This window comes from Sinocyclocheilus rhinocerous, unplaced genomic scaffold (genome assembly GCF_001515625.1).
Source record: "Sinocyclocheilus rhinocerous isolate Xijiao unplaced genomic scaffold, SAMN03320098_v1.1 scaffold792, whole genome shotgun sequence".
Lineage (NCBI taxonomy): Eukaryota > Metazoa > Chordata > Actinopteri > Cypriniformes > Cyprinidae > Sinocyclocheilus > Sinocyclocheilus rhinocerous.
The window spans coordinates 341,923-356,254 of NW_015626872.1; the positions used below are offsets into that span (position 1 = coordinate 341,923).

Below are 14,332 nucleotides of genomic sequence, written 5' to 3' on the forward strand. Positions count from 1 at the left end.
TTCCTCTTTTGTTTTTTACCCGCCATCTCTATCTTTCTGTCACTCGGCTAATATCCGTCCTGTGCACTGAACCCTCTCTCCTCCACATCATGAGTAGACACGTCCCTTACTGCTGATTGGCTACAAGTTTGTTTTGCTATTCGGCCCGAATCAGTTTTCTAAAGCGTTTTTGAAAAATCACTTACCCCACCTTTAATGTACTGTGATTAAACAGCAAGGTTAATATAATTCACCTGTGGTGTTTTGCCTTAATAAAAGATGTTTGAAGGTCACATTTTACCACCATATATAATGATAAACATGACTAATAACTACATTATAACGCTCTCACCGTCCTTTCTTTATGGTTTCACGTCCGAGTAGCGGACCGAGCACTGGATCCACCGCTTCCTCCAAATTCTCAATGAGGACAACTTCACCTACAGATAACGCTCTCTCGATGGAGTCCAGATATCTGCATTAACACACACACAGTAAAGCAGACATCAGTAATGAATCGGGTTAAGCAGATATGGTGTGTATGCAGACATAATGTGTGTTCTACCCTCTCTGTCCAATCCTGATGATTCGCAGCTCTTCTCCGTATTTGCTTTTGATCCATTTGATTCCCTGCAGCTGCGGATCCACCATGAGCGGCCATCGTTCGCAGCTGGTGAGTATGGTGGCGTTTTCAGTCGACATCCGGTCCGCGGGCAGACCCTCGTTCTGCCAGCCTGCGATGTCAGCGTCATCCGTCAGCATGGTCAGCGGGTCCAGACCCGGAGTCACCGGGATTGGCACCTGCAGGAAGAGCACTCATAGACTGAACCCTCACAAAAACAAATGACACCGATTAACAGAGGAATGAACTACCCTGTTGAAAAACAGAAACAGCATATGCTGGTTAGATATTGAAGCATGACAGCTGGTTTGAGCTGGTTTAAGCTGGTTATAAGCACATGACCAGCTTAAACCAGCTCATAACCAGTTTAGGACCAGCTCAAACCAGCTGCCATGCTTCAAAACATACTAACCAGAATATGCTGGGTTTTTCAACAGGGTATGCTTTAGATTTCAGGTGAAAGCCACACTGGCCTTAATCAAACACATGATCACAAAATCTCAGTCTTTAGCCAGTGGGACAGACCTTGAGCTGGCTCAGGTACGGCCTCCAGCTGTTGTCCATCAGCTCCAGGCGGTAACGTTTGGTGAAATAGCCCAGATAGGAGACGAAGGCAGTGATGAGGAGCACGTCTCCACACAGAGTGCTCTCCTGATGCCTGAAGCTCTTCACCGCCTCTGCCCAGCGCACATTCTCCGATGCCAGACCTCCAACCTGAATACACACAACTCTATGAGTCTGACAATATCATTCAAAACACTCACAAAAACAAGCTCTAAGTAAAGTAATAAATATATATTATATTAAAGTAAATGACGTGTTCACCAAAGACATGAGCTGTTTCTATTTGCCGGAAACTCAGAATCACAGTAATTCTGACAAGCGTATATGTCTGGAAAGCATTTCGTCCATGTTCATTCCACCAATCAGAAAGTAGCAGCAAGCAAAATTAGATCTTTAGCTCCACCCACTCCCATAAAGCACCATGAATGACAAATTGAATAGGTCCCCTTCGCTCTCAAAATATTTTAATATTTGTATATTTATTCATATTTAGCAAAAACTTCAAATGTATAGTTTATATATATTAATTTGATGTCATTCACATTTTATGTCATTTGCCATGCTTTATGGGATTGTAGTTCACGTTTGTCTTTTTGTCTGATTTTCAAATACTTTTCCTGCTTCAAGTCTGTAGTGTTGTGATCCTCCTCATAGCTGGTTGGTTTGGTTCACATCTTATAACGCTTTAACCAAGACTTGCGAATGCAAAACGAACGTGAAAAAGACTTCTGGTACCAGTGCCACTGTCAAAGTGGACAGCACTAATGCAGCTTATTATGAAGTGCAACCATTTGGATTCCAGGCCAGATATTTAAAGGTGCAGTATGTAATTATTTAGATTTTGCTTGAGCAGCAACGACCAATTCTGAAAACCGGCATCATTTGCGTGATTGTGTCTGCTGCCCGCAGTGGTGTGGAAATGACGCACTTGACCTTTAACCCCTGGTCCACACCAAACCCCTTGCACATGTTCAGGTCACTGCCGGATCACTGCTGTTCAACACACAATTATTCCCAGATCAAACAATCGCTGTAATGAATAACTCCAGCCGGTGCGCTTCAGGCAAACTAGCGCTGCTGCACGTGTTTGTTTGTGTGATTTCCTGCTGACTTAGTATTGCTGCATGCTTCAACGGACAGCATAAATGACTTATTCTGGGGGTTTGCTGCATTTTAATTATTATTCAGAATTTTCTTCTGTTTTGCTGGCTCATCTATTTTTTTCTTAATTAAGACAGGAAGCAGCAGCTCTGGGTGTAACGTGGTGTTGATGCGTGCAGCGCTGGAGACTCACCAGGCGGTTGGCGAGAGCGATGGTGCGTGCCGTGGTCTCAGCCTCCTGTTGGCACCGCAGCTTGTCTGCTGTGGCTTTCTCAAACTTCGCCGTCAGCTTCGCCAAGTTCTCATTAAGTTGCTGTCAGGAGAAGAACACAGACAGAGGATGTTATAAGACAAAACAGGGGTAATGAAGTTTTAGTCTCAAGCTACTTGGAAAAAAATGAATTCATATCTGTAAAAACTCAGGTGATATAAACAAACAAATAATAAAACTAAATAATAAGGACTTAATTTTAATCTACATCAACATTTTAGGTAAAAAAGGAATTTATAAGGGAAAACGCACATTTTACGTCACGCTTCTTTCAAGTTTTTCAACACTTTCCACCTTTTGTCTTCAGTAATTAATTTTAAAGAGAACCGTGGTGTGACAAATTAATTTTTAAAAAGTAAATTAATATAATATAAAAAAAAAAAAAACACTGTTAATACGAGACCATTTAAGCTGTATGCATACTAATAAAAGTTTGATCAATTTTAGATTAAACATTTTAAATGTTGGCTCATCCAGTCAAATTTCTGTCTTTTCACTCATGTTTGTAGCTGCTTCATCTGCACATGTTCTCCAGTGTTAATAGAGCAGTCAGAACAGTATAAAACTCTACTTACATTGATTTTTGCCTTGATGACGGAGAGCTTTTCCTGCGCGGCGGCAAGTTCGGCGTTGGCTTTGCTCAGGGCTTGTCTCTTAGGCTCGACCTCGCAGTAAACCTCATAAAACTTCACAATGTTGATGACCCAGGAGCAGAGGCCGGCCGCCGCGTTGGATTTAGCTGCTATCAGCTCAGGGCTGAAGTCTGGGTCCCCTAGGTACGGCTGGATGGCTTTGAGACAGTTCTCGTGGATGTTTTCCTTTTTGAAATGGATCAAGGCGTCGAGGAAGGCGTCGACCTTAGCCATCATGACTTTAGCAGCCTTCCAGCTGCGGTCCTTGGGAACGCGCCCACCCGGGGCCATGAGGACCATCACAGCGGCTGTGACGTTTGTCACGGCGGCTACAGGAGAGCCGAAAGACTTCAGCTCTGTCAGATTGTTCTGAAAACAAGAGTCAAAACAAGATATACATACAGTCAGCAAACCTTCTATATATATATATACATTATATATACTGTAAATCCATCGTCAATAATGCACATGTATGGCGAAATCAGACCTTGTTGAGAGTGTTCAGAGCCTCCTGTGCCGCTATGAGCGCAGGTTCGGCTTTAGCCAGGTCCTCCTCACAGTCTCTCTGTTTGCGCGTCACCTCCTCAGCGATGATGGCCACCTTCTGCTCCTCTTCATCAGCCACCGCCTTCTCCCGCGCCACCTTCTCCGTCTCCACACCCACAACCTGGATCAGTTTATCTGCGCTCTCGTTCTTCAGCTTCAGCTCCACTTCCTGTGCCGCCAGCTTGGCCTTCAGATCGTCCACCTAAGAGAAAGAAAAACAGCTGAGTATTGGGATGCGGTACATACATCAACAATATGTGTGAAATACTGTAGAAACGAATGGTGGTGATGACTACTTTAAACATGGTATGCCATCTAATTTATCAGAGACCACGAATAAGAAACACCATGACAGGTTTCCATTTAAAATCAGGGCTGTTGCCTGGCATCCAACATTTTATTAATTAGGCCTTATGTTACACCCTAAATGACAAAGGAATTTATAGTATTGTTAATATTTAGCCAGTCCCTGAATTCTCTCAAATGTGTATGCAGAGCATTTGCAGCTTATATGGATTTAATAAAAGATTAAAAAATAATAAGAACTAAAATGCTGTAAAAAAAATACTGTTCATGACACCTAATGGACTAATGCATTAACTAATGTGTAACAAATATGAACCTTATTATAAAGTGGCATCATAATATTATATGTGCTGTATTTATTCCCTATCAAAGTTTGTTGAGGAAGTTAATGAACTTGCAGCTATCAGCTAATTGCATCAGCAGTTCTTCTGAATAACAGCCTATTTGTTTTTTTTCTACACTCATTGTTAAATCCTATTAGTGATATTATCAGAGAAATGAGCGCTCAAAGTTTTAATTGATAAACGACAATCACTCGTTTGTGAAGAAGCGCTGTTCACAGATATATGGACGGATGAACATTTTTTAATAAACTATTTCTGTTTTCATACGTCACAATGGGTTGAGCTGCTGGCACTTATTCAAACAGAGGCCAATTGGGAAAAGCCAATCGGGAGAGAAAACTGGGCGAAATACACAATTAGCTGAAAACTGTTGTCAGACGCAATCCAAAGCAACACGACGCGGCTTGTGAAGCAAACAAACAGTCAAATACGGCTGTTCTACAGCAATCCCCAGCAAACTCCTCTCGAATCTGTTTCCTTTCTCCAGACTCCAAATGAGCTGATTAGCTTTAAGAAAACGAGACGTCAGGGATGAACTGCCCCCTCAGGTAGCAAAACCCTGCAATACTCACAAAATCAAGTTGCTATCATGTGGGTAATTAAACTGATGAATAGGAGGTAAAGACGAAGGAGGACTAATTGCCCAGAAAGCGCAGTCAGACAGCGCTCTTATGGCTCTTGGTGGAAGTTTCTCCCTCTCTGCTCCTCAAACTACATGAAACGCCTAATGATCCTCTTCAGTCGAAGAGAGCAGAACATCCTTACAAGTTTACATCAAAGAGCACGAGCCTAATATTGCATTGTTAAAATACCGTAAATCATCTCAAAAGAGACCGTTTGAGATGAAAAGGCAAAAGAACTCTTCGATAATAGACAATTGGCGCTGCTGTTATCATCTACCACAAGGCTGGACTGATCTCGGTCATCATCATAAAGAAGGTTACATCATAAACATGCTTATCTTGAGCAAAGAAAAACAATGCAGATTCTCATTTAGACATGCACCGCTTAATGAGTGGCTCTAAAACGGATAAATCCACCTCTACGCCCCCAAATGTGGGCAGGGACCAACTAGCTTGAATTGATATCCACTCCCCGCTAATTACATGTTACAGGGTCCCACCTCAATAAAGCAGCACCAATAAACTTTCTGCCTCATTAGCGGCTACTTTTAATTTAGATTTCTAGCCAGGCCGGCTCTCCTCTCATCGCTAATGTAAAGAGGTTATTCTGGTGGGCGTGGATCTCTAACAGCACTATCGGATGTATCTTGTGTATGTGTGAATTCTGACTTTACATTTTCCCCTCCCGTCGCTTGCAAGCTCAATCTCAGCACACAAATGAGCTTTCTGATAGCTTTTCCACTGAAGGGTGGAGGGACGAGGACGAAGCGCTGAAGCCATTACCTGAGAAGAGCGTTTGAGCCGGTCTGTGCCGGCGGGAATAACGTGTCAGGAAGCATAAAGCTGCTCAAACAGAAGGACAACATTAGATAAGTCATAATGTCTCAGTCATAATAATTAGCACAGTGTAGCCGAGAACACAATTATTGCTAATAAGGAGATTTGCTGTAGAAAATGTCAACCATGTCACTCATGCAAAAGTCACCGGCACGTTGCTAGGGTGTTGCTATGTTGCTAGTCTCTATGATAGTCTGAGGCCAGAAAACACTCGGAATAGACGGTGTTAAATAGAATGAAATTATTCTTCGTTACTATTTTCATCCGTTTTCACTTAAGAAAAAGCTTCTGAAAAATTTCCATTCCTAAAAAAGACATTCTCTAAGGTTGTAAAAATTTTTATTTATAAGTTATGTTAGGATAGCCTCACACTTGACTTAAATCCTAAAATATATTGTTTATTTTATTTTTAAATATTAAAATATAATAATAGTAGCTACACATAATACAAGTTTTTTTAATTAACTAGCTAACTGACATTGCTCACACAGGGTATAACTACATCTCCAAAAAATGTTTGAAAATTTGTATACTTTTTTGAGATATTTTTTTCCTACCATGATTCACTTGTGCTGTTCCAGGTCAAAAATGACCGGTCTTCAACAAATTACGGTAACGCTTCACTTAAAGCCTTTATGTATAATGCATTATAAATGTTATTAAAGGGTATAATGCATTATAATTATTCATAATGTGCACTGTAATACATTATATCTTGTCGTAAATAATTATAACCGAATTTAAATGCATGTGTAACAATGAATTGATGTTATAATGTATTAACTGTGGTTTCAATTATTATTCATGAGATTGTACAATGTATTATAAGGTGCATTACAAGGCATAATTAATGCATTAAAACTACTTTTATCATGCATTATACATAAAGGCGTTAAAGGGATAGTTCACCCAAAAATGAAAATTCTGTCATGAATTACTCACCCTCATGTCGTTCCAAACCCGTAAGACCTTCGTTCATCTTCGGAACACAAATTAAGATATTTTTGATGAAATCCGAGAGCTTTCTGTCCCTCCCATAGACAGCAAGGGTACTACCATGAATCATGATCAAGGCACAGAAACATAATAAGGACATCGTTAAAATAATTCATGTGACGTCAGTGGTTCAACCGTAATTTTATGAAGCTACGAGAATAATTTTTGTGCGCAAAGAAAACAAAAATTATGACTTTATTCAACAATTCTTCAGCAGCACCACGCGCATGCTTCGTGATGCTCTCCAAAATGGCGCCAGGGTGATGCGGAGGAGAATTGTTGAAGTGTTGGATTCATCAAAAATAATCATGAGGGTGAGTAATTAATGACAGAATTTTCATTTTTGGGTGAACTATCCCTTTAAGTAAAGTGTTACCCAAATTTCTTATAAATAAGCACAGGTTTTGTCTTTCTTTTTGAATCTAATTTATGGTAGGCCTCATTGATCCGAGCTTATGCTCCTCAGTTTTTCAGTGAATATTGACAAAATTACCCAAAAGTAATGCTTTTTTCACTCAAAAACTGAGGTCTATTAAGGCCTACGATCAATCAGTTCCAAAAAGAAACAGAAAACCTGAGCTAACTGAAAGAAAATGAGCTGAAATCTACCGTACTCTGGGGTATGGGATCAAATCCTCAACAGTAAGTTTGAATAACAGTGATAGTATTGCTCATCTTACATGCTAAAATTATACAGTAGGCCATAAAACCACATGACAGAAAAGAATGACATTTTCCTAACACAATAATCATAGATCAATAGAAGCCAGAGGGCTGACCGGGTGATGTTTTTGACAGACTTGCTCCATTAGCGGTGACAGGGACAGCAATACGTTTGCTGGGAAGAGAAACACTGAAAGCACATCCTACGCCACTCGCATTTAAAACACCAGCAGCATAAACATTAAAGCTGAACCGCATCAGACTCCTACTGGCTCCTTACATGAGGCGCATGTGTTTCATTTACATTCAAGAGGACCTATTAATGAAGAATATGTATGCTGACCACTGAAAACATAAATTAGCTAATGGTACATGAATTTATAACATGGAAATTAATCTTATAGCTGAGCTGCAAGCACTCACTCCAATGCTTTTAATGCATGTCCCGCTTTACCTTCTGGAATATAATTATTTTTATCCGTTTCACCTCCACTCTACCATTATTATGTACAAATAATTAAATACAAGTAATCAATAAAAGTGTTTAATTGTTTTAAGGACAGCAGTGAAAGAACATCTAGTTCTGTCAGGACCAATATCATCAAATATGATTCTGCTCTGGGCAAGAACTCCCTTCGCATCAATGCAGTCTAGCATGGATGAGAGCAGGGAGAGCAGCAATAACCCCCCCCCAGGGTACACAGAACAGAACCAACATAAATGTATTGCAAATATCATTAATGTTTAATAAGGGGAATCAGAAGCCGATCCTGACTGGACGAGAGGAGGAGCTGGGGATGGAGGCGGGTAATTAGCTATTGAGCAACGCGAAAGCTGCTGATAATACTGAAGGACCTTATATATGGATGCTGTGATAGGTGTCGCATCCCTATGGGTAGACGTGGATCAGCTGAGAGTCAGCTGATGCGAACTTGACTAACGTGACATGCCAGAACTAACGCTTCGCTTGATTTCACTGGAAGCAGCCAAATAATCTTAAATGCCAGTAAGTCATTAGATATTTATCTTGTCATTTATTATGCTATGCTGAGTGAGTAACTCTGGGTTTATAGTTCATTGACATTACACGATAAGGGCCTGATTTTGAACAGGCACACAAAGAGACGCACCTGAGCCGTCGTACTGTTGAGCTTCTCCAAGCCGTTTTCCAGCCGCTCCATCTTGGAGGTCAGATCTTTCTTCTTGAGTGCCAGCAGGTTCCCGTACAGCTTGATCTGCTCCAGGAAGGACTTGGGCGTGGTGTAGTTGTATCGCCGCTCGTTGGCCAGGTAGTCTTTTGAGGTCTTGTTCACGCTAATGTGTACGTAGGCCATGAATTTACTCACCGAGTCCTTCACCTCTGGCTAGATCAGTGAAAAAAATGCAGTTCATACATGAAATATAATTACCAGAATATTGCCAGAAATGTCATACCACTGAGTCGTCACAGCTGTTTAATTTTCCCCTGAAATATAATGCAGAAACTGAGTGCACAGTGCTTGGCCAATCTAATTATGTTCTTCATGACTTGAGGCACCTCAGAAAAATAAATAAATAAATCACACTTTGCATTTGCTTTTGAATGTATTAGATGACATTGAGACACATTACTGCAGTAAGAGAGGTGCGTTTGTCTAACCAGCTGAGACCTTCAGTGCTCTGGATTGAGGGAATCATGATAAAACCATTTGATGAAGATGTATTGTTTCTGAGTTGATGGGCGTCTCACCTGGATGTGCTCCACGTCCTGCAGGAACCTCAGGCTGACCGACTCTAGCGCCTCCTGTGGCCACTCGTGGAACCAATCGATGGCGGTGCAGTTGACCACCGCAGGAAACTTCCTGCTGCGCACCCTCAGCTTACTGCCCACCGGAGAGAAACACAGCGCCACCTGCAGGACAACATCAGTGTTGGTTAAACGCTCTCCCAAAACAATCACAGGAAGGCGGTGTCAGTTGTAGCTGGTTGGTGTTTTAATATTATACCAGCTTCCTTGGCTATTTTGATGGTAACATAATATAAAATGGCAATTTAAAAACCTATAATGAGGTTAAAAATGAACTACTAAAATGTCTTCAAAAGTGTTTGTTGAGTGGTTTTGAGTTTTAAAAAGTCAGTAGACATGACTGTAAACTGTTAAACTGTTTCTAAAATGTCAAATGCATGGTGCAATAGAGCGCAACAGTCAGCTGTGGAAGAAAAACTCCATTCATTTTCTCACTAATTGTTTTTTTAAAAGACAAACCTGATGTGAGCTCTTAGATTGTTAATTGATTAATCATATATGCTGTTGTTGAATCTGTTCCTGTTATTTCAACTTATTTTTAGAATAAATATATAGTTCAGTCATGAAACTCTAGATTGCGCAGGCGAAAACCTTTCAAATTAATACAGAATGCGGCTGCAAGATTAATTTTTAATGAGCTGAAAAGAATGCATGTCACACCTCTGTTTATCAGTTTGTACTGGCTACTAATAGCTGCTCGCATAAAATTCAAGGCACTAATGTTTGCCTACAAAACCACCACTGGCTCTGCACCCCTTTACCTAAATTCATTACTTCAGACTTATGTGCCCTCTAGAAGCTTGCGTTCTGCAAGTGAACGTCGCTTTATTGTGCCATCCCAAAGAGGCACAAAATCACTTTCACAGACTTTTAAATTAAATGTTCCCTCCTGGTGGAATGACCTGCCCAACTCAGTCCGAGCAGCTGAGTACTTAGCTATCTTCAAGAAATGGCTAGAAACACATCTCTTCCATCATTATTTGACCCTCTAACTCTATTTTATCTATTTGTTTTCTTTTTGTATCCATCCATCCATCCATCCATCCATCCGTCAATCCATCCATCCATTCAGCTGTCCATCCATGCATCCATCCATGCATCCATCCATCCACCCCTTCGTCAATCTATCCGTCCATCCATCCACCCATCCATCCATGCGTTAACCCATTCGTTCATCCATCCACCCATCCATCTATCCGCCCATCTGTTCATCAGAACCAGCCCTCGGACAGACCGCCTCTCTGTTTGTGTTGATCTAGTCCCATTGCGAGAGCTGAGACTCTGTGTGTGAAGCTTTACAAAGGCAGTTCGGAGCCTAATCTTTCTCACAGGCTGTGGGAGTATAAAGGCTTCATGATTCACTTCTGCTCACGTACTTTGAGTTGCCTACGGACACGGTCGATGAAGAACTTCCAGCAGTTCTCCCTTGTGTCCATCAGACCCTGGCCACGCACTTCATTCCTTAAAGAACCGATGATGTTCTCCACCTCATCATCAGGGAAGAGGTCTGGGATTTCACCTGTGATGAAGACAAAACGATGATGATGGAAGCAGAGCAGTCAGACAGATGCTGGCAACATCTGAGAGCATGCTATCAGTCTTACAAAGGAATATTCCAGCGCTCTGAAAGATGGAAACAGCCAACGGCATTATAAATATGCCATAGACCATAGGAAAATAATAAAGCACTCTGAAAAATGACAGTAGGCCATGATTTAGGCTGTAGACCTGGGAAATATAACTAACACAATCATACTTCATACATAGAAATGATTTAAGTGGGTGATTTAAATTAGCGAAACCATCTTTTCAACCAAATATTCACTGTGACATGTAGATTCAAAATGTTTAAAGCAAGTACAGTAAAAAATAAATATAATTATGTTTTCCACACAATTTTTCACAAGATGGACAAAACATGGATCAATATATTATTTAAAAAGCAATAATTACCCACATACTGTAATTGTTTGCTAAAATGAAATGCATATTAGTAACAAAGATGCACATTAATGATAATCATTGTATCATCATGATTTTAATATAGTTATTAATAATGTTGTTAATTTTTAAAAATAATGTAAATATTTTATCTTTTTTTAATAACATACAAGTACACTACTGGAGCAGTTCATTGAACAGTGAAGATTCAAACAAATCGTTGAATTCATATTTAATAATTTAAAATGATGAATTAATTAATTCAAATGACAACTGCTTACCAAAATAAAAATCTCATTAGTAGTAAAAACACATATTAATCATCATCATTAATTTAATATTATATTATTATTATTATCCTCATTATTATTGTTGTTAATAATACATGATGATAATATATTTCTATTAAATAAATTTTTTCTTTTACTAACATACAGAATAGCTATTGGACCAGTGAACATTTTCAGATTATTCAAACTAACCATCGAATTGATTTCTTGAAACAATGATTCACAGTAATTAATTAAAATTCCTTCATATTTCCAGCCATATAATCACAAATATACCCCATGCATATCATCTGGCAGAGAGAGCGAGCTCTACGTGATGCCAGTGGGCACAGACACACAGCAAAGCTTACCAGACGCTAAAAGGTCGTTCACCAACACGAGGAACTTCTCATCTGCGACCTGGGCATCTGTCATGAGGAGCACCATGCCAATATTCTTCACGCCAGCTTTAATGTACAACGCGCCCAGATCGCTCTAAAAATACACAAAACAACAGTCGTACACCATGAGCTCCTCGTCCTGGTATAGTCCCAGCAGAACGCTAAGAGATGAAACATTACAGGCATGAAGGCTGATGAGCTCTGAAATCTCATATTGTGCTCAAGAGCTCCTCTGGTAATTGCTAATTATTCCATTCTTTTTTCAGACTTTTACAGGGCAGAGTGTGAATTTGCAGCAAGGTGATCTATACTCCGGCGAGGAGCATTACAATGAATATTTGATAGGGCAAACAGCAAGCAGTTTCAGTGGAGATTCAGTGTGATTCTGAGCAATGGAAGCCGCTCTGCAAGCATGTTTTGGTTTGGTTCAGGCTAATAAACGGAGCGAACCTTGAGATCAGGGATGCCGTATCCTTTCTTCAGCGTGATCTGAAAGACCTCCAGGGAGCTGATGAACGCCGCCAGCCTGGTCAGGCTCTGCTTCCCACTGCCACCCACCCCGACCAGCAGAGCATTTCCCCGCGGAGACTCCAGGATCCGATTGATACGGCAGCTGAAGCAGGAGAGACGAGGGTCAGAAGGGTTAAGGAGATCAAATAGAGTCATGCGGAGGAAGAATCAAACTTCATCCTGCTGAGTAATGCCTAAATCCATGAAAAGGTTTGTCCTGAAAAATCAACCACTAAGATTAGCTGACTGGTTTATCAATGGATAGCATTTATTATATAGTGTGTTTAATGCTGATTAATACATATCAGGACAATCCAATGACAGCAAAACATGCTGAAATGAAGACTTATTTTAATTAACTCACTAAAAAACCTGAAAGCGGAATTGTTTATTATTCGGTCAGTAGAGTTTAGAATCGGCACAAAAGCCAGATATCACCAGTGATTTGGTCTGGATGCAAAACTGCATGTACATAATTTAAAAATCAATTAGTTGGTGGGTTGCTAGTCAATTAATTGGTTTTAAGGAAGTTGTTGTAATTATATTGGTTTCAGTTTTTTTTTTTTTATACATTTTATACATTCTTTTTAAATTAAATAACTTTTATTCAGAATGTATTAATCCATTTATTTATATATATATATATATATATATATACATATTATCACCAACCTATTTTGGGTAAAAGTAGGAAAAATAATACTTCTCTGTAAAGAAATTTGAAGTAAACATATGCAAATCCAAGTTGTTTTCATTAACGTAAATATATACCTCATTGTTATGTTCTAACCTTGTTATATTTATCTTTCAATAAAATTATATGCCCTTAAAGTTGTGGCAGTTTTTCTCTGTGGTATCAAAAATGGTATAGAATATCGATATTGTTATCATATCAAAGTTATAAATTAAATTCCCCCGGTGAATGTGCCACCATAAATAGAGTTTAAGTCTGTGGGAAACACGGACGTTAAAAACAACACAAGACGTGCCAAAGAGATCCATCTAAATGCGTTTGAGTGTGAATTAAAAAGGGAAAATTTATAGATACATAATAACTTTCGTTAAGTTGATATCACACTTTCTCAGAGGGTTTTAGCATGTTTAGCTGTATAGTACATTATCGCAACTTATCCCGTTTTCTGGTATACGTTGCACAGTCTAAAGTAGTGCCCAGATGTTCATCCATCAGCAGAAGCTCTTTCTGGCTCTCTTACATATGAGACATGGCATCCTCGAACAGAACAAGGTTTATAGCCGCGTTGACTTCATTGTAGCTGTCAAGAGCTTCCAGCAGGGTCTTGTTCAGGCTCCCCCAGGACTGCACCACCATGTATTTGGGTTCACCGATGCCCGTGGCGAAATGGCAGTACATATTCATGGCCCTGGTCTCCTTTAGGGTCTCCTCCATATCCTGGTGGGAATAAAAAGCAGCCTTAAAACTCCATGAAATATTAAAAGGTGAATAACTAAGGTTGAGCGCTGCTGCCTTAGGAAGGAGCTCATGTAAATCAAACGATCGCCACCCTGAGATTTCATAGCGGTCGGAGACCTTTCCCTCTCCAAAACCAACAGAAATCGGTGTATTTCATGTGTCGATCAACACGTGTGTGTAGTTCAGGTGATTAGATGTTGCTTTAAAGGCGAGCAGAGGTGAAGAAGGAAAGTGCGATTTCTCTCCTTCACTTTCCTGCAGAGCGTTCACTCATAAGCCTCAGGAGGTGCGGGGCCGTTATGGGGTTAGATCTCTGCCACAATTCTGCGCGCGAAAGATCATATTTTAAGCACACAAAAGTGCATTTTGCACGTGCGCGATCTGAGTTATTTGGAGAAAATGTTCGTCTCGCAAAGAAGAAAGTATTTTGAGTGCACTAAAATCAATTTTGCATTTAAAATAAGTTTTTGGATGTGTGCAGACCTTCTCTTTTGCGCGTGCAACGTTTC

At 40.1% G+C, this 14,332-nt stretch overlaps 1 protein-coding gene across 1 annotated transcript in view; it reads right to left on the minus strand.

Moving 5' to 3' along the window:
* Positions 1–14,332, minus strand: part of dnah9 (dynein, axonemal, heavy chain 9) — a 113,772-nt gene that overhangs the window by 34,568 nt on the left and 64,872 nt on the right. Inside the window, exons 43-54 of the mRNA XM_016527147.1 lie at positions 13,606–13,802; positions 12,332–12,494; positions 11,852–11,975; positions 10,647–10,789; positions 9,214–9,375; positions 8,615–8,848; positions 3,657–3,917; positions 3,113–3,538; positions 2,460–2,579; positions 1,127–1,315; positions 545–780; positions 332–454 (exon numbers count right to left, since the gene is read on the minus strand). Of these exons, the coding sequence (XP_016382633.1) occupies positions 332–454; positions 545–780; positions 1,127–1,315; positions 2,460–2,579; positions 3,113–3,538; positions 3,657–3,917; positions 8,615–8,848; positions 9,214–9,375; positions 10,647–10,789; positions 11,852–11,975; positions 12,332–12,494; positions 13,606–13,802 (2,378 nt within the window). The remainder of the gene's footprint in view (positions 1–331; positions 455–544; positions 781–1,126; positions 1,316–2,459; positions 2,580–3,112; positions 3,539–3,656; positions 3,918–8,614; positions 8,849–9,213; positions 9,376–10,646; positions 10,790–11,851; positions 11,976–12,331; positions 12,495–13,605; positions 13,803–14,332) is intronic.